Source organism: Delphinus delphis, chromosome 1 (genome assembly GCF_949987515.2).
Source record: "Delphinus delphis chromosome 1, mDelDel1.2, whole genome shotgun sequence".
Classification (NCBI taxonomy): Eukaryota; Metazoa; Chordata; class Mammalia; order Artiodactyla; family Delphinidae; genus Delphinus; species Delphinus delphis.
The window spans coordinates 149,011,946-149,039,610 of NC_082683.1; the positions used below are offsets into that span (position 1 = coordinate 149,011,946).

A 27,665-nucleotide genomic window follows, 5' to 3' on the forward strand; every position below is an offset into this window, starting at 1 on the left:
GCCACAATATTATGACCTCTGCTCTTCTCAATTAATGCTATTTCAATAAATGTATCCATATATTATTATAGTCCACATACTTCTCCTTTTAAGTGAGAAGTTATATGTTATTTAACTATTTTTAATTCAATTCTTTCTCTGTAGAGGGCATTTGGATTTATTCTATTGGTTATTAATATGGTATAGCATACAATATAGTCTATCAAATAAATAAAACCCAAAAGCTCTGGTACAACTAATAAAAAATAAACACAAATACACAATATTACACACGACAAACATAACAATCACAGATTCAGAAGTAAAAATATAAATGAATGTGTATCTACTCTATGCTAATAATCTTGAAAATGAGGATGTTAGAAACGAAAATATATTTTGCCAATATTGACTCAAGAAAAGGTAGCATATAGAAGAAGTGGGAAAAAATATACCAAAAACACTACCGCTAAAAAGGTATGAAGCACAGATAATCTTATCGACAAATTTAATCTAATATTCAAGTAACAGATAATTTCTAGGCACTTTAAATCATTCCTGAGCACATAAAATATTTCTATCATTTTGGCATGAATATCAAAGTAGACATTTATTTAATTTTGCTTAAGAAAATATTTAAGAAGATGCATATTTATTGTAGAAAATTTATAAAATACAAATAAAAATCACCTTTAAGCCCATTATCTAGAAGGAATCACTATTAACTATTTAATGTGCAATCATTAATACACAAACACACATTTTTTTTTCTAAAATATCTTTGTCATCTAAGTAATATTTCAGAGTACAAACATACTAACTGATTCCATTTGAAAGTGTTCTCTCTCTTGTCAAATGCATTCCGGCATATTTTAAACTTTTTTTATTAGAACACATTCCATGTACCTTTATAAGATTATTATTTTGTAGATTATTTCCAGAACATTGTTTGGAAATATGCACAATATTTAGATTCTTTTGAATTTTTCACTATCATAAAATAATAATATAGGCAACATCTGTACATCAATCCTCGCAGAAACCCACGGTGATTTTTTAAAGTCATGAGCTGTAGAATTTCTGGATTAAAGGCTTGCGTACAGTTAAGGTTTTTGATACATACTGTGTACTGGCCTGTTAGAAAATTCATTACCACTTATCCTACTATCAGTTGAGTTGGAGAGTGTCGATTTCTTTTTTTTTTTAACATCTTTATTGGAGTATAATTGCTTTACATTGTTGTGTTAGTTGCTGCTGTATAACAAAGTGAATCAGCTATACGTATACATATATCCCCATATCCCCTCCCTATTGCATCTCCCTCCCTCCCTCCCTATCCCACCCCTCTAGCTGGTCACAAAGAACCGAGCTGATTTTTTTATATTATCACCAAACCCAGGGTTATATCTTTATGTTCTTTGTTAATTTGCAACTGCTCCTTTCTCTATGTGCCCTGAAGTGTAGAAAGTTCATATTCCAAACAACTCATGGGAAAGATGGCATGTCACTGTCCAGACAAAGAATAAGAGAGCAGGGAGGGCCCACCGCTTGAACAGATGACCTGGGATTAAGAGTTGACAGACAGGAAGGAAGGCACTTTCACTAACCTTGTATTCATTTACTTCACTAAAGAGAACAATCTTCAACCTGGAAGGTGTTCAACCAACAAAAGAAGAATTTGGGTGCTCTTCTAAATGACTTCCAAACTATTATTTAAAATAAATTATACCCTAGGATAAGGAAAAATCAGGAGGAACTAGAAGCTTGGAACATTGTGAGCACCTTTAAGGGTAGGAGTGTTTTCTTCAAATATCAGAAGGATACTATTGCCAAAAGGGATGAAATTTATCCTTTGTAATTCTAGGGGCCAACTGTAGGATTGAGCATGGAATAAATGGGGCTAGAGATTTCAACTCACGTTCACAAATTGGTGGCTCTGAATCCCAGAAGACAGTATTGCCTGAGATAATACATTCAGCAGCTGAGTGACCAATGAGTTGATACCTGAAACCAAAAATGAAAAATAGGCATGCTGTACACATCCCATCAATTTCCTCAGCATGCATACATGCATGGCAAATCTGAAAGGCTACAATCTGAAAGAAGTTCAAGGACTAGCCTAAACTCCACCTGTTTTATCTGACTTTTCTTATTTCTCTTTTTCTATCCTCTCACTGTTGAAAGGAATATTTCCTCTCTAACTCCTCATGGCTCGCTCTGCTTCTTCATTTCTTGGTTTCATTTTGCATTGTACCCAGTACCTAAATAAAACAATACTTTTGTAGACCTGCCTGATAATTTTCTTCTTAAAATCTGTTTTTTCTTATATTATTATTGTTACTTAAGTTTCTTTTTGCATTTTCCTGATATACATAAATATACATATTGTATATTAACACTGCTATGGCATTTTAGTTTAGGCATGTTTCTTGTAAATACAACAAGATTTGTGATGCTTTTGATCCTATTTGGAAACTTTTGTTTTTCAACAGGGATATTAAACCATTCAAATTTACTGAACTAAATGGTATGGTTGATCTTGCTTTTGTCATCACTTCATAATGTTCCTTCCTGATGTTCAGTAGTAAGCACATAGCAGTGAATACAGCCGATCTGCCCCAAATATAAGGGGGCTTATTTCTGGTGAATGAGATGGATATAGTCCATGCTATTCCTTTTTCTTCCCTCTCATTTGCTACATGAACCAGATAGGTGAACCTCTTTCAGTTGCTCTAATAATTTGGAAGCTAAATAACCAATTTTTGTTCCTTTGAAATTTCATTTCATGTGTTGTATATTGAGTTGGCCAAAAAGTTCGTTCAGGTTTTTCCGCTACATCCTCTGGAAAAACCTAAGCGAACTTTTTGGCCAACCCAATACATACACAACACAGGTATTCAACCCTATTTTCTCAATTTTGGTGTCAAAATATATACAGTCTACCCATCTCCTATGTAATAAAAGTCTAGACTATGATTTTTTTTGCTTTCTTCTATTTTCTAGTTTTATGGATATATTTTATGACTTCAGAAATTGTTACTGGATTATGATTACATTGTCAAGTTTCACTTTTTAACAACTAGTTCTGTCATTGTATACATTTTATAACTTTGCTGAAAATATTTGAACTTTTTCAAAAATTTGTTTTTCTTTTGTTTGACTTTTGGCAATTTTCTACCTCACCAGCATTTATCATTATCCTTTAAGAAAATACTGATGGATTGCCTGAGTTTATCTTTTTCCTTCTCCCAGGAAGTATGCTTCCTGTAAGGTACACAGGTGTGAGTTTTAGGTCCTTGCTTATCCTTTACTGTACATCTGTAGCCTCTAGATGTGAATACTAGCTTAGCTCATTAGAAACTCCATCTTCTGCAATTTAGTGATGTGAAGGATCAATGTGATATCAATACAAATTAATTTCTTTTGCAGCTATTATAGTTTATTAATTTCCTTTCTGCATTCTTGAGGTTTTTTTCATGATCCCTGAAATACAGATGATTACCTAGTGATGGCTAAATATGGGCTTATTGTTTTCCCTTCTGGAATTTTTGTTACATGTAATTTGAATCCCAGTACTCTTTTAGACATATCTTTTCTTTTCTCTTTTCTCTTCTTCTGCATCCTTTTCCACTTAATGCTGGGAGAAGTTGATTAATTTATCTTCTTACCCTCTGCTTTAATTTTCTACAATATTCAGTGTGTTTATCACAGAATTTTTCTTTAGTTTGACAATTGTGTTTTTTATTCATATGCAAACATTGTCTATTTCCTAACTAGTTTCACAGAAACAGCGTGCAACTGAATCTTGTTAAAAACGTAAACAGGAGATTTTTCTAAAAGTTTCTCTTATTTCTTAGAAGTAACTCTATTTTGTAAGAGGACAATTCTTCTGATTTTTCAGATTGCTCTTTTTACATTAATTTCCTGTAACATATCATAAGCTCAACGGTTTTCTATTTTATGCCATTGAGAGGTTCACTCTTATTCCGTAATACATTATAAAGAGGGTACAGACAGAGAATTTATAGATTGTACTTAAAAATGCTCGGAGAAAGACAGAAGTGTTTAGATTTACTCTAATTTCACTTTGTCAGATTATAGGTACTATGATCTGTAAGGCCTTGGTTAGCAAATATGCTGAAGGCCACAAGTTCCTTTTCAGTGTTTATCATGGCAGTGCAAATTTAGCCCATATTCTCTAACTGGTTCAGCTGCTCCCACTGGGAGTGGGGTTGAGACTGAGCAAGGGTAAGCACCCTTGTGGGTGGGACTGCTGCCCAGTAAACACTTTATGTCTGACATTTTCACAGGGGACTCTGTTATGGGTTGAGCAGTGCACCCCCAAAAGTATGTCGAAGCCCTAGCCCCCAATCCCCATGAATGTGACCTCTTTTGGAAATAGGGCCTTTGCAGATATAATCATGTTAAGATGAGGTTATTAGGCTGGGCCCTAATCCAATATGACTGGAGTCCTTACAAAAAGAGAGCACTTTGGACATAGACCCACACAGAGAGGAGAGTGCCATGTGAAGACACAGACACAGAATGAAGATGGCAATGGGAAGACAGGGGCAAAAACGGGAGTGATGCGCCACACGCCAAGGAAGCCCTGAGGTCACCATAATCTGGAAGAGGCAAGGAGGGATCCTCCCTCAGAGGCTCTGGAGGGAACATGTCCTGCCTGCACCTTGATTTTGGACCTCTAACTTCCAGAACCTTGAGAGAATAAACTTTTGTTGCTGTTCTGAGATACCCAGTTTGTCCTACTTTGTTATGGCAGCCCTAGCAAACGAAGAGTGCAGTTACCTTATAAGATCTGCTTTCTACACAGTGGCTCCGTGGCCTTCCCCTTTCTTTCAGCAATGCCTGCTCTGGGCAAGCGCTGTTTGTACGGTTTGACTATGCCCTCCCCCCATTTTCTTCCTTTCTACCTGGTGAATACCTCACTTTTCTTGTATGTACTGTCCTGGTTTCCAGCAAGGAGACAGATTTCCCCTCAAATCTTATCATACCTTTGTCCATTTCAATTAAGAGTTAAACACCTATGTTCAAGCTTCTTGAGAACAGATGGTAATAGCCTAGTCCTCTTTTCCAAGATAGGACCAGAAGGTAGTATCGCTGTCCTGGAACTCTTGAACCAAGAGATGGTCCTGCCCACTCACCCTCTATTACAAGCAAAAATGATTCTGGATCCGAACTGGGTGTCTGTATCTATGTGCACCACACCGTTCACAGGATCTGGAGGAGTATTACATGATTTACCTTGGGAAAGAAAGAGAATTTTGGAGCCAGGAAGAGTAATTTGAACTTTTGTTAGTGTATAACAAGTCAGTCCCCACCTGACTGCAGCTTTCTGAAGAGCACATGCAATTCTGATGGTTCTACAGATGTTTTCACCTTGAGGAACCTCACCAGACTGCCTCGGGATAGCCACCCACTAAGCACCACTTTCAAAGAGACCTCCCCTCTAAATCTCTCCTATCTGTGCCTCAAATCTCTTATCTAAATATAAAGGTCATTTGTGGCCTTATATCCCACCAGTATAAAAGTTTTTATTACCTCGTTATTCAAACAGTTTATGTCTCCTTACAGATTTTTTCCTGATCTGGAGTAATTCATTATTCACTACCCCATAAAAAACATGGAGTTCTCCTGCAAATATTCCTTGAAACATTCTCAGGAGACAAGCATTTCAACCAATAATTAGGGGTGACCTACAAGACCAACTCTGACCTCCACCTATGTGAACATGTTTGACAAAGTTTTCTTATCTCTACAATTTGGAGAAATTAAATACGATCCTAGAGATACTTTGACAAACATAGGAACGCTCCAATGCAGGGCTTACTCACGTTTACAGACATCTTTGGCACTTGACCACGTGAGGTTTTGTAGACACGTGATAGAGAATGACTTCCTGTGGTACCCAGGGCGGCATTCATACTTTAAAGATGTCCCAATGGGAAACTCAGATTCATTGGTCTGGATTTTCAACTTGGCAAATTGAAAATGATCTGGGCTGTTACAGTGACCTAGAGACCAAAAAATCAAGAACATCAGAGTTAACAAAAAGATACCCAAGGCCATTCTTCCTTTTCTCTTTCTTGTTAGATTTGATATCAGAACAAAAGAAACTTTTAGTTGTGGAAAGATAATTTCCTTGTAATCTTTGAAGGGAAAGTTCCATTAGCATGTGCCCATTAGAAAATATACTATCCGGAAGGCTATTTTGCTATCTGGGCATTTTACTCATATCATTTACTGTAAAAGACAGCTCCAATTCAATTTTTCACATTTTTAGGGAGACAGAGGAGTGTTTCTGCCCAGGTTACACCTGGTCTGGTTTCTTTGTACTTCAGTGTATCAAAACCCATGCTTACAAGCAAGAATGGACGACTCAAGATGTTTTTTGAAACTAGGAGGCAGCCACCACTTTCTAGGTGTGATTCCTAAGCTGGCTATTTCAACACAACAAGGAAATACACAGCATCGCTTCAAAATAAAAACAACAACAAAACAAAAACAGAAACATTGTGTGAAGTATATGTTGAATCAAATTCTGGCTTTAGTTCCAAGCCCCTACACCTAAAGCTCTAGGTTTGAGAAGTGAAAACTCACTTTGGATTCAAGCAGTATGAAATCAAAAAAGTGTATATGTTTGGAAAAATAGAAATCGTTTCCACTTGGTTTTGACACTAACTTCTCTTTTAGTTTCTATTCCAGCTGTCCTCCACCTCCCTTTCAATTATTTTTTCAAAGACTAAAAGCTATGCTAGAGCCAATTCTGCACCCAGATAATTCTCTGTATGAAGACTTGCAAACCAATTTCTCATTTCTTTAACATATAATTAAGTGATTTTTCTCAATATGAAAATTTGGCTTATTTTCAAGGTGGCTTCACAGGAAATACATCCATCTATATTGCCTGTTTCTTTTCATTTTAGAGCTTGAATATTAGCTATACTAGCTTCTAGTTCAAGGAGTCCCCCTTACGACTAAAATCTACTACCCAAGGCCAAATCACACATGAAGATGGTCTGGCAGGTCTCCAGTCTAAAAAATCTAGCTGATAAAACTAGGACTGCCATCTCAGCATAGGGTACTGGTGAAAAAAGTCATAGAACTTAGGGGAAGATTGCCTTTCACTTTCGATGTAGTGAATCTGAACTAGGTGTCTGTGTTTGTAAACAGGCTCATAGGGACACCCCAAGCTGAAGCCATGGTGTTACAGAAGGAGAGTGAGGGCAAAAATGACTTCTGAATATCCATTCTTGGTCCCTTTCCTTTCAGAACTGCTCTTTTATTTCAGAGTTCCTCAGCAGTCAGTATGTTATGCCGGGACTAGGGTCACTTTGACAATTTACTTTCCCCTTCCTTCTTCACTGTCTGAGTGTGGGTGTCATAGTGGTATTGGATACCTTAGGATACCTTCTCCAGACCTTAGAAATAAACACTCTATTTTGCATTTTTCCCTTGAGTTCACATTGCTTTGCTTTTTCTTTCCACCAAAGAGGGAAACCTCAACAACTGAAATTAGTGTGGGGCTAAGGAGCAAGTAAGACTTATCTTAACTTAGAACTTAGCCCATACTGGCTAAAAGAATCTTTGTGTTTTGTTTACAATGCAGCCCAGTTTTCAGAGAGAACACACAGTGGTCGCTGGACAAATAGGTAATTAAAAGCGATTTTGCCAGGCTTTGTTCTCTGCTGGTCTGTGCTTCTCTCCAAAACCTGTGAAGATGGTACAACTTATGCTAGTTAAGGTTCATAGGTATTTGCTTTCAGTTCCTATGCTTTGAAAACATTTTCCTTCTAATTCTAATTAGAACTAGAACCGCCACCCACTTCCTCCATCTCTTTTCACCAGCCCTCTAGAAGCAAAGATCATCAGAATCTTACATGTTGATGTATCTTAAAACCATTTATTATTGTTTTGGCATTTAAGTGTATCGAGTGCACAAATAAACACCACATTGTAATTACGGAAACTTGGAGAGTCTGGTATAGATATTCTGAATCCATTTGGAATGTGGGGTAGCGCGCAGTAACCTGGAGGTCCACAGCGAGGGGCAGGGCTGCTCCAAATTCCGTTCCCTTGACTGTCACTGGTACAGCGGATGGTGCTCTCCCCAGTGAGGCTGAAGATCATCCCTCTCTCTGGGTGCGGGTCACATGTGTAAGTGACTTCTTTTCCAAAAGGAAAGACTTCCAGAGGTTTGCCTGTGTGTCTCCCATTAAGGATATCAGGAGGATTTGGACACAAGATTTCTGGAAAGAAGGCAAAAGCTCTAAGTGTCATTCATGAGTTTTCACCACAGGTAATCTATAGTCATTGGGTGTTATAGTTGGTACTACCTAAAAACACTGAATGGACTAAGTGAAGTGAGATTTCAATCCCATTTTTTTTTAATTGAAAAAGTACAAAAGAATTTGCCTATCCTGAATCTTCCAGACTTTTAAGTTTTCTGGATGATAGAAACTTTACACCTTTAATTACGTACCAAAACTTTTGAAGAAGAAAGAGAATCTATTGGAGAGTAACTCATTCATTTAATCAACACATTGGGCACTTATTCTGTGTCAGCCACTCGTCAGGGCCGGCTGGATGAAATGGTGAAGAGCACAGATAAAGTCTCTGTTCTCCAGGGAACTTACATTCTCAGGAAATATTTCTACAATGTATTCCATATGTACTAATCACCTAATCATATGAAACCTTTCCTTAATAACTTACCCATAGTGACCATCAACCGATTATGACAGTAGTGCTGTCACAATGAATTGAAACATATACGGTTCATTGTAAAAACTCTAAATGATCCATACTGTTTTCTTATTGTTTTTTTTTTGATGCATGGGATTGCTTATTATTATTTTTATTTCTTTACTTTCCGTCAGGATTCAAATTGTTACTTCTTTCTGGTATCTGCTTGTCTGTTTAAACAGTCCTTTCCTTATTTCTATTTAGTGTTTCTTATTAGGCTTGGGATTTGGAAGAAGCTACTTAAATTAGAAACAGTCATGAAAAGTAAGAGGAATAGTACAATCAGTAACTGAGCTCTAACCCAGGCCAGTGGACAGCCATTTGTCATGTTACTTCAGTGAAAGTTGGGTTTCTTGGATGACAGGATCTATACAGAAGTTATGTTTTTTTTAATAAAGTTTTACTATAAAATGTGTCATAGGATAACTGAGCAGATTTCTTGCAACATAAACATTTTAGTAAAATTTGGATTAGTTTAAAATTTATATATTTTCCAATCTTTAGGATCAAGTGATGAGGCAAAGTCCTATCTTCTATTGGGGAACATACAAATGGGTAGACTAGGAGAAATCAGTGGTGGCATTGCACATAGGAGACTCATTTTTTAATCAGCTCATTATTTCTGAATCTTTGCATAATTTATTTAGATGCAAATTTTGAGAGTTTAAGGAGTATTAAACTGCTCACCCTGCGTAATGCTGTTCCCCACTTTCCCCTCATTTCTGCATTGCTCTGACCTATCATCTCCATAAGATTTAATTTATTTTCTTTCTTGTACATCTTCCCACTTGAGTATAAATAACATGGGACAGGGAATTTGCTCATCTTGCTCACTGCTATAACACCGGTGCCTGGAAGAACATCAAGCACATAGTATGTGCTCAATAAATAATTGAATGAATGAATGTTTCATATTTGTATATTAGCAAATAGACAGGAATATTGTAGAGTGACTTCACCTTGATGGCATAAAAAAGTAAAAGGAAGAAGGAAGGAAGGAAAAAAGAAAGAAAGAAATTTGTCAAAGCTTCACGTTAGCTAATCTCTCCTGATTCAGAGACAAACTACAGCAGGATTTATCATGTAAAACAAAGAATTCTAAATGACAGAGATTGATCAGATAGTTCTCAAAACACATGATGCACAACAAAGTGCATCGCAACAAATTGATCCCCAATAAAATACTATTAAAATAAGCCACTATTTACCAATAATTCAGATTAGAAAATAGAAGAACCACGGCTGGGGAGGCCATGGGTCAAATTACCAAATAGATTAAAGGGAGAGATTGGCCTGAAGTGTTATCCCTTCTACTCACGTTCACACACAGGAATGCTGCTGTTCCAAAGGCTTTCCATTCCAACCAAGACACAGTAACTAGCAGAATTGCCTTTTAACTGGAATCTAAGGAAGAAAATGGTAGTGAATATGTGAGCTGCTTAAGCCAAAATGCCATTCCATTTGCAAAAATCTCAGCATTTTGAGGATCTGAAACCAGCAGGTGGCAGAGGTTCAGAGGCCACATCAATCTGGAAAAGTCACAGCTTCCAGTGAGGGAGAACAGCAAAGCACAGTCACGTGGTCACATAACATAGTCCCAGCCTAAGTTGAAGAAGGCAGTTGTAGCATAGCTGCCATCGCCGTGATCCTGGACCTAGGCTCAGAGAAATCAGTCTCTCACTGTGCATCCCACGGTAAAGCTGATAAATCTACTTAGTCATTATTGGAATAAAACATCCTCCAAGTGATGACACTGGAACAGCTAGTAAAACAGCTCCCAGTTTGCACTGGACAAGCAGAGAATAGCTGGAAAGAGAACAAAGATTGTTCTTTTGTCTCTATATTTGTGGTGGTTATGCAGAAGGCTCACCACAGCACGCTGGGCTACGGAAGAGTAAGCGTGAATGTTCTGGGGGGAAAACGAAAGGAGATTGGAAATGACTCTTGTACAAAATTCTCCTAAATGTTATTTGGTGCCTGTCAAGGATTCTTTGGAACATTTTGAGATCAGGTACTTTGTTGCCCATGCTTGATACTTCCCATGTAGAGATGTGCATGCTGTGTCAGGTCAAGTGAATGACCTTACTTAAAACTTTAATATCAGCCACCATAATACCATTTCAGAGCCCTTGGCCTGTTATCAACCAGGTGATATATGACTGGATGAAAAATGCTTATTCTTATACTTTCTCTCTTATTACAAAATTCACTTTGGATGGTTAAAAATTTTTCTGAAATAATTCTTAAATGATCTTATTTTTAATAAGATTTTTGTCACATATCAAACTTTTTCTGGAACTCTCCAAATTACTCTTTTTCTTTTATGCTTGGAAAATATGATTTTTTCACTTAATGTGTCACCTATGTATACTCTTAAACAGTAGTTGTATTTGTGTTTAAGCATGCCAGCTAATATACGTGTCAGTTTTTCCTTCACATGTTATGTTATTAGTTACACCTGTTCCTTACTCTTAACTTCCCATATACACTCCCCAAATTTAACATCCCTGAGTATTTCCTATTTTAAAAATCACACTAAACCTTGCCTTTTTGAATTGACCTCAGTTTCAGTGCTCGGTAGGCCAGGCAAACTCACACTCACCCCTCATCACAAACGAAGGATACTTTTGCTCCAAGCTGAAAATTAAGTGGAAAGAGTACATGTCCATTAGGTAACTGGTCCAGGAAGTCAGCACATGATTTCACTAGGAAAAAACACACACACACAGGAGTGAGATGTTCCTGTGAGGGACAAAGAGACTGATCCACATACAAGATGACAGTATAGGCACCTGCACATTTGGGGGCTGACGGGCTCCAGTCTCCCTGGGGCGTACAATGCAGAGAAGCAGCCCCTCTGAGATCATAGCCAGGCTCACAGCTGTAGAACACTTCCTGCCCAGAAGAAAAGTTGTTCCTGTGGCTTGGGGTGTGTTTACCATGCGGGACTTTTGGAGGTGGCTGACATACTAGGGAAAGAGAACCAAAGTGCTGTTAATTGTGTGAAAATAACTTTTCCTCAGTGGTAAACTGGCTAAGACAATCAACAGCATAAATCTATTTGTTTTTAAAAATCTGGTAGACTAACACCCTCTCGTTTTATTGATGGCAAAATTGAACAGAGACAGAGACAGAGAGAGAGAGAGTCTTGTGAAAAGTCATAGAACTGATAGACTGCAGGACAGTAACTAGAACTGAGACATCTACAGTTCATGGTTTTCCATCTAAAGTACACACCCAAGATGACAGAACAAACGGTTCCCCTACACAATTCTTCCTTTTATTGTTCACTTAGTACACAGTTGTTAGATTGATGGAATTTTTTTTTTTTTTTTTTTTGCAGTAGACGGGCCTCGCACTGTTATGGCCTCTCCTGTTGCGGAGCACAGGCTACGGATGCGCAGGCTCAGCGGCCATGGCTCACGGGCCCAGCCGCTCTGCGGCATGTGGGATCTTACTGGACCGGGGCCCGAACCCGCATCCCCTGCATCGGCAGGCCGACTCTCAACCACTGCGCCACCAGGGAAGCCCCTATTGATGGATTTTTTATTTTATATTTTTATTTTTATTGGCACCACCAATTTAAATCCGCCTTTCTGGCATAAGGAAAGCTTGAGCCCAAATCTCACCCAACAGATTTCCCAATCACCTATCACACTCTGCTGTGACAAACAAGATTCATACATCTCTTCTCATCTCTTTCCAGCTCCTCTCCAGCGGTCACGCCACCTGACACGGGTTGGTGGAGAAGGTAAGTCTCCTTTCTGCACTCTACAGGGCCAGGTCCTGCTTAACCATTCACTTCATTCCAATGAGAAGATGGGCAACCATTGAATGAAATCTTCTAAAAAACCTACAGCCCTCACAATGAGAGTGCATATTCCATACCATATGTTGTAACTGAGCCTCTGTCTCTTTATACACTTGGTTTGAATTTAGAATCAGAATGCACTGGAATCTCCTAAATTATATAAAACTGTAGTAACATGAAAAGTCATTTCATTTTGGCTTAGATCAGGTCAGTTTCTCTCTCTGGACTTTAGCTTTCTCAAGTATAGAATGGGGCATTGGACTAGAATAAATGACCCCCTTAAGGACTCTGTAAATACTCTGATGCTGTAGCACCCAGTTTCAGGGCTCATCACCCCCCTGTTTGCCTTGATTAATAAGTGCACTGTGATGGGATCATTCAAGTGCTGTGCTGGTTAAATCTCTGTTGACTCCCAGCCTTACACTTCTGCATTCTCCTTTGACTGCTGGGGCCAGAAGCCTGAAAGTACAACTGCTAATCTTCCTTGCCAGCTGGGTCCTGGTTAAGCTCTGACAATTGGAGGCATATATACTAAATTAAAAGGTAGGAAGATGATAGAAGTCATTCTTCTTGTAAAGGAGGCTCAGGAAGTGGCAACTGATGGCTCTTCCTTAGCAGCAGCAACATTAATTCTATCAATGCCAGTGACTGAAGGCTCCAGCAACCTCAGCTACGTTCTGGCAGCAACAGCAGCTTCTGCAGCGTGAGCAGCTGGAGGAAATACATGCTCAGTGAGTGCAGGTGCCTGTGCTCTAGTCCAGGAGGAATGGCAGCCCCCTGAGCTCTGGGAACACTGCCTTCCTCCTTTTGCTCTTCCTGCCCTTTAACACCTTTGTATTCTCTTACCTGCACTAAATCCCTCACTCCTTGCAATTTCTAGAGTAGCTTTCGATTTCCCTGGCTCTGGAGTCAGGTAGGCTTGGGTTCTTGTCTTCACAGAGTTAGTATCTATTTAATCTTGCACAGTTATCTAATCTCTCTAAGACTCACTTTCTCTGTAAAACATGGAAAGAATAGTAACTACCTCATGTCTTTGTTTTAAGAATTAAGTGGGGCTTCCCTGGTGGCACAGTGGTTAAGAATCTGCCTGCCAATGCAGGGGACACAGGTTCGAGCCCTGGTCCACGAAGATCCCACATGCCGCGGAGCAACTAAGCCCATGCGCCACAACTACTGAGCCTGCGATCTACAGCCCGCGAGCCACTACTACTGAGCCCGCGTGCCACAACTAGTGAAGTCCGTGTGCCTAGAGCCCGTGCTCCACAAGAGAAGCCACCGCAATGAGAAGTCCGCGCACCGCAACAAAGAGTAGCCTCTGCTCACTGCAACTAGAGAAAGACTGCGTGCAGCAACGAAGACCCAATGCAGCCAAAAAATAAACAAATAAATAAATAAATAAATTTAATAAAAAAAAAATTAAGTGAATCCATAGATTATACAGCGGTGCCTAACAAGAAGAATCAGTCATTACATATTCGCAGTTAAAACACTCAAGAGTAATTAATAAATTGTTTTTAAAAAGATTACTTTAACTGAAAAAAAGAAAGAACTGAAAGATGATGTCACTAGTGTCATCCCAAGGAAATTTTACATTCTTTACCCAGATTTATCTTTGCTTCTGAGTTTGAACACATACACATTCACACACACATACACACACACCTGCTTTATTTAATGTTTCCTCCCAAGAAAATTTACCCATCCACACTGCTCACCACACATCCTCCCCGCAGAACCGACACTAACCTCCCTATCCTCCTACAACTCACGTCATTTGTAGGCCCCTTCAAAGCCTCAGTCAGACTCACCCCTGGAGCAGCTGGGCAACTCCGGCCCCCACTTGTTTTGGGCCTGGCATTCAACAGTGGAGGGTCCTTTCATGGCAAAGCCGGGCTGACACCTAAACCTCACGCTTTCACGTAAAGAAAATAAGCTTTTGTTCTCAGACATCCTTATTCCATTTTCAATGACTGGAGGCGTGCATTTATTAGGTGCAATGCACTGAGGCGGAGGGCCACTCCAGATGCCAACTTGATTGTCTTCACTGGTGCAATATATTGACGGCTCACCCACGAGGTCAAACAGCTTCTGCCTTCTCTCTCCAAGATTGCAGCGATAGGTCACCACTGTTCCGTATTGAAAGTATTCTCTGTCGGTGCTAATGAAATCTCCATTGGCGATGGCCGGGGGTGGCCCACAAGGAATGCCTGGGAAAAGGGACAGCAAGTTAAAACCTCAGTTTCTTAAAGTTATATCCAATTATGAATTTGGGTAACCAGTTTAAAAAATGATCAAAATGTCACTATTCAGAACACTTCTGCTCTTGTCTAATATTTGCTAATGTACAGACATGTTTTTACACAATCGCAGATAGCCACAATATTATGACCTCTGCTCTTCTCAATTAATGCTATTTCAATAAATGTATCCATATATTATTATAGTCCACATACTTCTCCTTTTAAGTGAGAAGTTATATGTTATTTAACTATTTTTAATTCAATTCTTTCTCTGTAGAGGGCATTTGGATTTATTCTATTGGTTATTAATATGGTATAGCATACAATATAGTCTATCAAATAAATAAAACCCAAAAGCTCTGGTACAACTAATAAAAAATAAACACAAATACACAATATTACACACGACAAACATAACAATCACAGATTCAGAAGTAAAAATATAAATGAATGTGTATCTACTCTATGCTAATAATCTTGAAAATGAGGATGTTAGAAACGAAAATATATTTTGCCAATATTGACTCAAGAAAAGGTAGCATATAGAAGAAGTGGGAAAAAATATACCAAAAACACTACCGCTAAAAAGGTATGAAGCACAGATAATCTTATCGACAAATTTAATCTAATATTCAAGTAACAGATAATTTCTAGGCACTTTAAATCATTCCTGAGCACATAAAATATTTCTATCATTTTGGCATGAATATCAAAGTAGACATTTATTTAATTTTGCTTAAGAAAATATTTAAGAAGATGCATATTTATTGTAGAAAATTTATAAAATACAAATAAAAATCACCTTTAAGCCCATTATCTAGAAGGAATCACTATTAACTATTTAATGTGCAATCATTAATACACAAACACACATTTTTTTTTCTAAAATATCTTTGTCATCTAAGTAATATTTCAGAGTACAAACATACTAACTGATTCCATTTGAAAGTGTTCTCTCTCTTGTCAAATGCATTCCGGCATATTTTAAACTTTTTTTATTAGAACACATTCCATGTACCTTTATAAGATTATTATTTTGTAGATTATTTCCAGAACATTGTTTGGAAATATGCACAATATTTAGATTCTTTTGAATTTTTCACTATCATAAAATAATAATATAGGCAACATCTGTACATCAATCCTCGCAGAAACCCACGGTGATTTTTTAAAGTCATGAGCTGTAGAATTTCTGGATTAAAGGCTTGCGTACAGTTAAGGTTTTTGATACATACTGTGTACTGGCCTGTTAGAAAATTCATTACCACTTATCCTACTATCAGTTGAGTTGGAGAGTGTCGATTTCTTTTTTTTTTTAACATCTTTATTGGAGTATAATTGCTTTACATTGTTGTGTTAGTTGCTGCTGTATAACAAAGTGAATCAGCTATACGTATACATATATCCCCATATCCCCTCCCTATTGCATCTCCCTCCCTCCCTCCCTATCCCACCCCTCTAGCTGGTCACAAAGAACCGAGCTGATTTTTTTATATTATCACCAAACCCAGGGTTATATCTTTATGTTCTTTGTTAATTTGCAACTGCTCCTTTCTCTATGTGCCCTGAAGTGTAGAAAGTTCATATTCCAAACAACTCATGGGAAAGATGGCATGTCACTGTCCAGACAAAGAATAAGAGAGCAGGGAGGGCCCACCGCTTGAACAGATGACCTGGGATTAAGAGTTGACAGACAGGAAGGAAGGCACTTTCACTAACCTTGTATTCATTTACTTCACTAAAGAGAACAATCTTCAACCTGGAAGGTGTTCAACCAACAAAAGAAGAATTTGGGTGCTCTTCTAAATGACTTCCAAACTATTATTTAAAATAAATTATACCCTAGGATAAGGAAAAATCAGGAGGAACTAGAAGCTTGGAACATTGTGAGCACCTTTAAGGGTAGGAGTGTTTTCTTCAAATATCAGAAGGATACTATTGCCAAAAGGGATGAAATTTATCCTTTGTAATTCTAGGGGCCAACTGTAGGATTGAGCATGGAATAAATGGGGCTAGAGATTTCAACTCACGTTCACAAATTGGTGGCTCTGAATCCCAGAAGACAGTATTGCCTGAGATAATACATTCAGCAGCTGAGTGACCAATGAGTTGATACCTGAAACCAAAAATGAAAAATAGGCATGCTGTACACATCCCATCAATTTCCTCAGCATGCATACATGCATGGCAAATCTGAAAGGCTACAATCTGAAAGAAGTTCAAGGACTAGCCTAAACTCCACCTGTTTTATCTGACTTTTCTTATTTCTCTTTTTCTATCCTCTCACTGTTGAAAGGAATATTTCCTCTCTAACTCCTCATGGCTCGCTCTGCTTCTTCATTTCTTGGTTTCATTTTGCATTGTACCCAGTACCTAAATAAAACAATACTTTTGTAGACCTGCCTGATAATTTTCTTCTTAAAATCTGTTTTTTCTTATATTATTATTGTTACTTAAGTTTCTTTTTGCATTTTCCTGATATACATAAATATACATATTGTATATTAACACTGCTATGGCATTTTAGTTTAGGCATGTTTCTTGTAAATACAACAAGATTTGTGATGCTTTTGATCCTATTTGGAAACTTTTGTTTTTCAACAGGGATATTAAACCATTCAAATTTACTGAACTAAATGGTATGGTTGATCTTGCTTTTGTCATCACTTCATAATGTTCCTTCCTGATGTTCAGTAGTAAGCACATAGCAGTGAATACAGCCGATCTGCCCCAAATATAAGGGGGCTTATTTCTGGTGAATGAGATGGATATAGTCCATGCTATTCCTTTTTCTTCCCTCTCATTTGCTACATGAACCAGATAGGTGAACCTCTTTCAGTTGCTCTAATAATTTGGAAGCTAAATAACCAATTTTTGTTCCTTTGAAATTTCATTTCATGTGTTGTATATTGAGTTGGCCAAAAAGTTCGTTCAGGTTTTTCCGCTACATCCTCTGGAAAAACCTAAGCGAACTTTTTGGCCAACCCAATACATACACAACACAGGTATTCAACCCTATTTTCTCAATTTTGGTGTCAAAATATATACAGTCTACCCATCTCCTATGTAATAAAAGTCTAGACTATGATTTTTTTTGCTTTCTTCTATTTTCTAGTTTTATGGATATATTTTATGACTTCAGAAATTGTTACTGGATTATGATTACATTGTCAAGTTTCACTTTTTAACAACTAGTTCTGTCATTGTATACATTTTATAACTTTGTTGAAAATATTTGAACTTTTTCAAAAATTTGTTTTTCTTTTGTTTGACTTTTGGCAATTTTCTACCTCACCAGCATTTATCATTATCCTTTAAGAAAATACTGATGGATTGCCTGAGTTTATCTTTTTCCTTCTCCCAGGAAGTATGCTTCCTGTAAGGTACACAGGTGTGAGTTTTAGGTCCTTGCTTATCCTTTACTGTACATCTGTAGCCTCTAGATGTGAATACTAGCTTAGCTCATTAGAAACTCCATCTTCTGCAATTTAGTGATGTGAAGGATCAATGTGATATCAATACAAATTAATTTCTTTTGCAGCTATTATAGTTTATTAATTTCCTTTCTGCATTCTTGAGGTTTTTTTCATGATCCCTGAAATACAGATGATTACCTAGTGATGGCTAAATATGGGCTTATTGTTTTCCCTTCTGGAATTTTTGTTACATGTAATTTGAATCCCAGTACTCTTTTAGACATATCTTTTCTTTTCTCTTTTCTCTTCTTCTGCATCCTTTTCCACTTAATGCTGGGAGAAGTTGATTAATTTATCTTCTTACCCTCTGCTTTAATTTTCTACAATATTCAGTGTGTTTATCACAGAATTTTTCTTTAGTTTGACAATTGTGTTTTTTATTCATATGCAAACATTGTCTATTTCCTAACTAGTTTCACAGAAACAGCGTGCAACTGAATCTTGTTAAAAACGTAAACAGGAGATTTTTCTAAAAGTTTCTCTTATTTCTTAGAAGTAACTCTATTTTGTAAGAGGACAGTTCTTCTGATTTTTCAGATTGCTCTTTTTACATTAATTTCCTGTAACATATCATAAGCTCAACGGTTTTCTATTTTATGCCATTGAGAGGTTCACTCTTATTCCGTAATACATTATAAAGAGGGTACAGACAGAGAATTTATAGATTGTACTTAAAAATGCTCGGAGAAAGACAGAAGTGTTTAGATTTACTCTAATTTCACTTTGTCAGATTATAGGTACTATGATCTGTAAGGCCTTGGTTAGCAAATATGCTGAAGGCCACAAGTTCCTTTTCAGTGTTTATCATGGCAGTGCAAATTTAGCCCATATTCTCTAACTGGTTCAGCTGCTCCCACTGGGAGTGGGGTTGAGACTGAGCAAGGGTAAGCACCCTTGTGGGTGGGACTGCTGCCCAGTAAACACTTTATGTCTGACATTTTCACAGGGGACTCTGTTATGGGTTGAGCAGTGCACCCCCAAAAGTATGTCGAAGCCCTAGCCCCCAATCCCCATGAATGTGACCTCTTTTGGAAATAGGGCCTTTGCAGATATAATCATGTTAAGATGAGGTTATTAGGCTGGGCCCTAATCCAATATGACTGGAGTCCTTACAAAAAGAGAGCACTTTGGACATAGACCCACACAGAGAGGAGAGTGCCATGTGAAGACACAGACACAGAATGAAGATGGCAATGGGAAGACAGGGGCAAAAACGGGAGTGATGCGCCACACGCCAAGGAAGCCCTGAGGTCACCATAATCTGGAAGAGGCAAGGAGGGATCCTCCCTCAGAGGCTCTGGAGGGAACATGTCCTGCCTGCACCTTGATTTTGGACCTCTAACTTCCAGAACCTTGAGAGAATAAACTTTTGTTGCTGTTCTGAGATACCCAGTTTGTCCTACTTTGTTATGGCAGCCCTAGCAAACGAAGAGTGCAGTTACCTTATAAGATCTGCTTTCTACACAGTGGCTCCGTGGCCTTCCCCTTTCTTTCAGCAATGCCTGCTCTGGGCAAGCGCTGTTTGTACGGTTTGACTATGCCCTCCCCCCATTTTCTTCCTTTCTACCTGGTGAATACCTCACTTTTCTTGTATGTACTGTCCTGGTTTCCAGCAAGGAGACAGATTTCCCCTCAAATCTTATCATACCTTTGTCCATTTCAATTAAGAGTTAAACACCTATGTTCAAGCTTCTTGAGAACAGATGGTAATAGCCTAGTCCTCTTTTCCAAGATAGGACCAGAAGGTAGTATCGCTGTCCTGGAACTCTTGAACCAAGAGATGGTCCTGCCCACTCACCCTCTATTACAAGCAAAAATGATTCTGGATCCGAACTGGGTGTCTGTATCTATGTGCACCACACCGTTCACAGGATCTGGAGGAGTATTACATGATTTACCTTGGGAAAGAAAGAGAATTTTGGAGCCAGGAAGAGTAATTTGAACTTTTGTTAGTGTATAACAAGTCAGTCCCCACCTGACTGCAGCTTTCTGAAGAGCACATGCAATTCTGATGGTTCTACAGATGTTTTCACCTTGAGGAACCTCACCAGACTGCCTCGGGATAGCCACCCACTAAGCACCACTTTCAAAGAGACCTCCCCTCTAAATCTCTCCTATCTGTGCCTCAAATCTCTTATCTAAATATAAAGGTCATTTGTGGCCTTATATCCCACCAGTATAAAAGTTTTTATTACCTCGTTATTCAAACAGTTTATGTCTCCTTACAGATTTTTTTCCTGATCTGGAGTAATTCATTATTCACTACCCCATAAAAAACATGGAGTTCTCCTGCAAATATTCCTTGAAACATTCTCAGGAGACAAGCATTTCAACCAATAATTAGGGGTGACCTACAAGACCAACTCTGACCTCCACCTATGTGAACATGTTTGACAAAGTTTTCTTATCTCTACAATTTGGAGAAATTAAATACGATCCTAGAGATACTTTGACAAACATAGGAACGCTCCAATGCAGGGCTTACTCACGTTTACAGACATCTTTGGCACTTGACCACGTGAGGTTTTGTAGACACGTGATAGAGAATGACTTCCTGTGGTACCCAGGGCGGCATTCATACTTTAAAGATGTCCCAATGGGAAACTCAGATTCATTGGTCTGGATTTTCAACTTGGCAAATTGAAAATGATCTGGGCTGTTACAGTGACCTAGAGACCAAAAAATCAAGAACATCAGAGTTAACAAAAAGATACCCAAGGCCATTCTTCCTTTTCTCTTTCTTGTTAGATTTGATATCAGAACAAAAGAAACTTTTAGTTGTGGAAAGATAATTTCCTTGTAATCTTTGAAGGGAAAGTTCCATTAGCATGTGCCCATTAGAAAATATACTATCCGGAAGGCTATTTTGCTATCTGGGCATTTTACTCATATCATTTACTGTAAAAGACAGCTCCAATTCAATTTTTCACATTTTTAGGGAGACAGAGGAGTGTTTCTGCCCAGGTTACACCTGGTCTGGTTTCTTTGTACTTCAGTGTATCAAAACCCATGCTTACAAGCAAGAATGGACGACTCAAGATGTTTTTTGAAACTAGGAGGCAGCCACCACTTTCTAGGTGTGATTCCTAAGCTGGCTATTTCAACACAACAAGGAAATACACAGCATCGCTTCAAAATAAAAACAACAACAAAACAAAAACAGAAACATTGTGTGAAGTATATGTTGAATCAAATTCTGGCTTTAGTTCCAAGCCCCTACACCTAAAGCTCTAGGTTTGAGAAGTGAAAACTCACTTTGGATTCAAGCAGTATGAAATCAAAAAAGTGTATATGTTTGGAAAAATAGAAATCGTTTCCACTTGGTTTTGACACTAACTTCTCTTTTAGTTTCTATTCCAGCTGTCCTCCACCTCCCTTTCAATTATTTTTTCAAAGACTAAAAGCTATGCTAGAGCCAATTCTGCACCCAGATAATTCTCTGTATGAAGACTTGCAAACCAATTTCTCATTTCTTTAACATATAATTAAGTGATTTTTCTCAATATGAAAATTTGGCTTATTTTCAAGGTGGCTTCACAGGAAATACATCCATCTATATTGCCTGTTTCTTTTCATTTTAGAGCTTGAATATTAGCTATACTAGCTTCTAGTTCAAGGAGTCCCCCTTACGACTAAAATCTACTACCCAAGGCCAAATCACACATGAAGATGGTCTGGCAGGTCTCCAGTCTAAAAAATCTAGCTGATAAAACTAGGACTGCCATCTCAGCATAGGGTACTGGTGAAAAAAGTCATAGAACTTAGGGGAAGATTGCCTTTCACTTTCGATGTAGTGAATCTGAACTAGGTGTCTGTGTTTGTAAACAGGCTCATAGGGACACCCCAAGCTGAAGCCATGGTGTTACAGAAGGAGAGTGAGGGCAAAAATGACTTCTGAATATCCATTCTTGGTCCCTTTCCTTTCAGAACTGCTCTTTTATTTCAGAGTTCCTCAGCAGTCAGTATGTTATGCCGGGACTAGGGTCACTTTGACAATTTACTTTCCCCTTCCTTCTTCACTGTCTGAGTGTGGGTGTCATAGTGGTATTGGATACCTTAGGATACCTTCTCCAGACCTTAGAAATAAACACTCTATTTTGCATTTTTCCCTTGAGTTCACATTGCTTTGCTTTTTCTTTCCACCAAAGAGGGAAACCTCAACAACTGAAATTAGTGTGGGGCTAAGGAGCAAGTAAGACTTATCTTAACTTAGAACTTAGCCCATACTGGCTAAAAGAATCTTTGTGTTTTGTTTACAATGCAGCCCAGTTTTCAGAGAGAACACACAGTGGTCGCTGGACAAATAGGTAATTAAAAGCGATTTTGCCAGGCTTTGTTCTCTGCTGGTCTGTGCTTCTCTCCAAAACCTGTGAAGATGGTACAACTTATGCTAGTTAAGGTTCATAGGTATTTGCTTTCAGTTCCTATGCTTTGAAAACATTTTCCTTCTAATTCTAATTAGAACTAGAACCGCCACCCACTTCCTCCATCTCTTTTCACCAGCCCTCTAGAAGCAAAGATCATCAGAATCTTACATGTTGATGTATCTTAAAACCATTTATTATTGTTTTGGCATTTAAGTGTATCGAGTGCACAAATAAACACCACATTGTAATTACGGAAACTTGGAGAGTCTGGTATAGATATTCTGAATCCATTTGGAATGTGGGGTAGCGCGCAGTAACCTGGAGGTCCACAGCGAGGGGCAGGGCTGCTCCAAATTCCGTTCCCTTGACTGTCACTGGTACAGCGGATGGTGCTCTCCCCAGTGAGGCTGAAGATCATCCCTCTCTCTGGGTGCGGGTCACATGTGTAAGTGACTTCTTTTCCAAAAGGAAAGACTTCCAGAGGTTTGCCTGTGTGTCTCCCATTAAGGATATCAGGAGGATTTGGACACAAGATTTCTGGAAAGAAGGCAAAAGCTCTAAGTGTCATTCATGAGTTTTCACCACAGGTAATCTATAGTCATTGGGTGTTATAGTTGGTACTACCTAAAAACACTGAATGGACTAAGTGAAGTGAGATTTCAATCCCATTTTTTTTTAATTGAAAAAGTACAAAAGAATTTGCCTATCCTGAATCTTCCAGACTTTTAAGTTTTCTGGATGATAGAAACTTTACACCTTTAATTACGTACCAAAACTTTTGAAGAAGAAAGAGAATCTATTGGAGAGTAACTCATTCATTTAATCAACACATTGGGCACTTATTCTGTGTCAGCCACTCGTCAGGGCCGGCTGGATGAAATGGTGAAGAGCACAGATAAAGTCTCTGTTCTCCAGGGAACTTACATTCTCAGGAAATATTTCTACAATGTATTCCATATGTACTAATCACCTAATCATATGAAACCTTTCCTTAATAACTTACCCATAGTGACCATCAACCGATTATGACAGTAGTGCTGTCACAATGAATTGAAACATATACGGTTCATTGTAAAAACTCTAAATGATCCATACTGTTTTCTTATTGTTTTTTTTTTGATGCATGGGATTGCTTATTATTATTTTTATTTCTTTACTTTCCGTCAGGATTCAAATTGTTACTTCTTTCTGGTATCTGCTTGTCTGTTTAAACAGTCCTTTCCTTATTTCTATTTAGTGTTTCTTATTAGGCTTGGGATTTGGAAGAAGCTACTTAAATTAGAAACAGTCATGAAAAGTAAGAGGAATAGTACAATCAGTAACTGAGCTCTAACCCAGGCCAGTGGACAGCCATTTGTCATGTTACTTCAGTGAAAGTTGGGTTTCTTGGATGACAGGATCTATACAGAAGTTATGTTTTTTTAATAAAGTTTTACTATAAAATGTGTCATAGGATAACTGAGCAGATTTCTTGCAACATAAACATTTTAGTAAAATTTGGATTAGTTTAAAATTTATATATTTTCCAATCTTTAGGATCAAGTGATGAGGCAAAGTCCTATCTTCTACTGGGGAACATACAAATGGGTAGACTAGGAGAAATCAGTGGTGGCATTGCACATAGGAGACTCATTTTTTAATCAGCTCATTATTTCTGAATCTTTGCATAATTTATTTAGATGCAAATTTTGAGAGTTTAAGGAGTATTAAACTGCTCACCCTGCGTAATGCTGTTCCCCACTTTCCCCTCATTTCTGCATTGCTCTGACCTATCATCTCCATAAGATTTAATTTATTTTCTTTCTTGTACATCTTCCCACTTGAGTATAAATAACATGGGACAGGGAATTTGCTCATCTTGCTCACTGCTATAACACCGGTGCCTGGAAGAACATCAAGCACATAGTATGTGCTCAATAAATAATTGAATGAATGAATGTTTCATATTTGTATATTAGCAAATAGACAGGAATATTGTAGAGTGACTTCACCTTGATGGCATAAAAAAGTAAAAGGAAGAAGGAAGGAAGGAAAAAAGAAAGAAAGAAATTTGTCAAAGCTTCACGTTAGCTAATCTCTCCTGATTCAGAGACAAACTACAGCAGGATTTATCATGTAAAACAAAGAATTCTAAATGACAGAGATTGATCAGATAGTTCTCAAAACACATGATGCACAACAAAGTGCATCGCAACAAATTGATCCCCAATAAAATACTATTAAAATAAGCCACTATTTACCAATAATTCAGATTAGAAAATAGAAGAACCACGGCTGGGGAGGCCATGGGTCAAATTACCAAATAGATTAAAGGGAGAGATTGGCCTGAAGTGTTATCCCTTCTACTCACGTTCACACACAGGAATGCTGCTGTTCCAAAGGCTTTCCATTCCAACCAAGACACAGTAACTAGCAGAATTGCCTTTTAACTGGAATCTAAGGAAGAAAATGGTAGTGAATATGTGAGCTGCTTAAGCCAAAATGCCATTCCATTTGCAAAAATCTCAGCATTTTGAGGATCTGAAACCAGCAGGTGGCAGAGGTTCAGAGGCCACATCAATCTGGAAAAGTCACAGCTTCCAGTGAGGGAGAACAGCAAAGCACAGTCACGTGGTCACATAACATAGTCCCAGCCTAAGTTGAAGAAGGCAGTTGTAGCATAGCTGCCATCGCCGTGATCCTGGACCTAGGCTCAGAGAAATCAGTCTCTCACTGTGCATCCCACGGTAAAGCTGATAAATCTACTTAGTCATTATTGGAATAAAACATCCTCCAAGTGATGACACTGGAACAGCTAGTAAAACAGCTCCCAGTTTGCACTGGACAAGCAGAGAATAGCTGGAAAGAGAACAAAGATTGTTCTTTTGTCTCTATATTTGTGGTGGTTATGCAGAAGGCTCACCACAGCACGCTGGGCTACGGAAGAGTAAGCGTGAATGTTCTGGGGGGAAAACGAAAGGAGATTGGAAATGACTCTTGTACAAAATTCTCCTAAATGTTATTTGGTGCCTGTCAAGGATTCTTTGGAACATTTTGAGATCAGGTACTTTGTTGCCCATGCTTGATACTTCCCATGTAGAGATGTGCATGCTGTGTCAGGTCAAGTGAATGACCTTACTTAAAACTTTAATATCAGCCACCATAATACCATTTCAGAGCCCTTGGCCTGTTATCAACCAGGTGATATATGACTGGATGAAAAATGCTTATTCTTATACTTTCTCTCTTATTACAAAATTCACTTTGGATGGTTAAAAATTTTTCTGAAATAATTCTTAAATGATCTTATTTTTAATAAGATTTTTGTCACATATCAAACTTTTTCTGGAACTCTCCAAATTACTCTTTTTCTTTTATGCTTGGAAAATATGATTTTTTCACTTAATGTGTCACCTATGTATACTCTTAAACAGTAGTTGTATTTGTGTTTAAGCATGCCAGCTAATATACGTGTCAGTTTTTCCTTCACATGTTATGTTATTAGTTACACCTGTTCCTTACTCTTAACTTCCCATATACACTCCCCAAATTTAACATCCCTGAGTATTTCCTATTTTAAAAATCACACTAAACCTTGCCTTTTTGAATTGACCTCAGTTTCAGTGCTCGGTAAGCCAGGCAAACTCACACTCACCCCTCATCACAAACGAAGGATACTTTTGCTCCAAGCTGAAAATTAAGTGGAAAGAGTACATGTCCATTAGGTAACTGGTCCAGGAAGTCAGCACATGATTTCACTAGGAAAAAACACACACACACAGGAGTGAGATGTTCCTGTGAGGGACAAAGAGACTGATCCACATACAAGATGACAGTATAGGCACCTGCACATTTGGGGGCTGACGGGCTCCAGTCTCCCTGGGGCGTACAATGCAGAGAAGCAGCCCCTCTGAGATCATAGCCAGGCTCACAGCTGTAGAACACTTCCTGCCCAGAAGAAAAGTTGTTCCTGTGGCTTGGGGTGTGTTTACCATGCGGGACTTTTGGAGGTGGCTGACATACTAGGGAAAGAGAACCAAAGTGCTGTTAATTGTGTGAAAATAACTTTTCCTCAGTGGTAAACTGGCTAAGACAATCAACAGCATAAATCTATTTGTTTTTAAAAATCTGGTAGACTAACACCCTCTCGTTTTATTGATGGCAAAATTGAACAGAGACAGAGAGAGTGAGAGAGAGAGTCTTGTGAAAAGTCATAGAACTGATAGACTGCAGGACAGTAACTAGAACTGAGACATCTACAGTTCATGGTTTTCCATCTAAAGTACACACCCAAGATGACAGAACAAACGGTTCCCCTACACAATTCTTCCTTTTATTGTTCACTTAGTACACAGTTGTTAGATTGATGGTTTTTTTTTTTTTTTTTTTTTTGCAGTAGACGGGCCTCGCACTGTTATGGCCTCTCCTGTTGCGGAGCACAGGCTCCGGACGCGCAGGCTCAGCGGCCATGGCTCACGGGCCCAGCCGCTCTGCGGCATGTGCGATCTTACTGGACCGGGGCACGAACCCACATCCCCTGCATCGGCAGGCGGATTCTGAACCACTGCACTACCAGGGAAGCCCCTATTGATGGATTTTTTATTTTATATTTTTATTTTTATTGGCACCACCAATTTATATCCACCTTTCTGGCATAAGGAAAGCTTGAGCCCAAATCTCACCCAACAGATTTCCCAATCACCTATCACACTCTGCTGTGACAAACAAGATTCATACATCTCTTCTCATCTCTTTCCAGCTCCTCTCCAGTGGTCACGCCACCTGACACGGGTTGGTGGAGAAGGTAAGTCTCCTTTCTGCACTCTACAGGGCCAGGTCCTGCTTAACCATTCACTTCATTCCAATGAGAAGATGGGCAACCATTGAATGAAATCTTCTAAAAAACCTACAGCCCTCACAATGAGAGTGCATATTCCATACCATATGTTGTAACTGAGCCTCTGTCTCTTTATACACTTGGTTTGAATTTAGAATCAGAATGCACTGGAATCTCCTAAATTATATAAAACTGTAGTAACATGAAAAGTCA

The 27,665-nt window shown here is 38.4% G+C and overlaps 1 protein-coding gene across 1 annotated transcript in view; it reads right to left on the reverse strand.

The window, feature by feature from the left end:
• The window catches only part of LOC132413407 (complement receptor type 1), a 103,577-nt gene that overhangs the window by 25,561 nt on the left and 50,351 nt on the right, over positions 1 to 27,665 (reverse strand). Inside the window, exons 6-20 of the mRNA XM_059995458.1 lie at positions 26,461 to 26,637; positions 26,271 to 26,373; positions 24,987 to 25,072; positions 22,955 to 23,173; positions 20,759 to 20,938; positions 20,068 to 20,167; positions 16,824 to 16,909; positions 14,362 to 14,760; positions 11,535 to 11,711; positions 11,345 to 11,447; positions 10,061 to 10,146; positions 8,028 to 8,246; positions 5,832 to 6,011; positions 5,142 to 5,241; positions 1,898 to 1,983 (exon numbers count right to left, since the gene is read on the reverse strand). Coding sequence (XP_059851441.1) covers positions 1,898 to 1,983; positions 5,142 to 5,241; positions 5,832 to 6,011; positions 8,028 to 8,246; positions 10,061 to 10,146; positions 11,345 to 11,447; positions 11,535 to 11,711; positions 14,362 to 14,760; positions 16,824 to 16,909; positions 20,068 to 20,167; positions 20,759 to 20,938; positions 22,955 to 23,173; positions 24,987 to 25,072; positions 26,271 to 26,373; positions 26,461 to 26,637 — 2,301 coding nt within the window. The remainder of the gene's footprint in view (positions 1 to 1,897; positions 1,984 to 5,141; positions 5,242 to 5,831; positions 6,012 to 8,027; positions 8,247 to 10,060; positions 10,147 to 11,344; positions 11,448 to 11,534; positions 11,712 to 14,361; positions 14,761 to 16,823; positions 16,910 to 20,067; positions 20,168 to 20,758; positions 20,939 to 22,954; positions 23,174 to 24,986; positions 25,073 to 26,270; positions 26,374 to 26,460; positions 26,638 to 27,665) is intronic.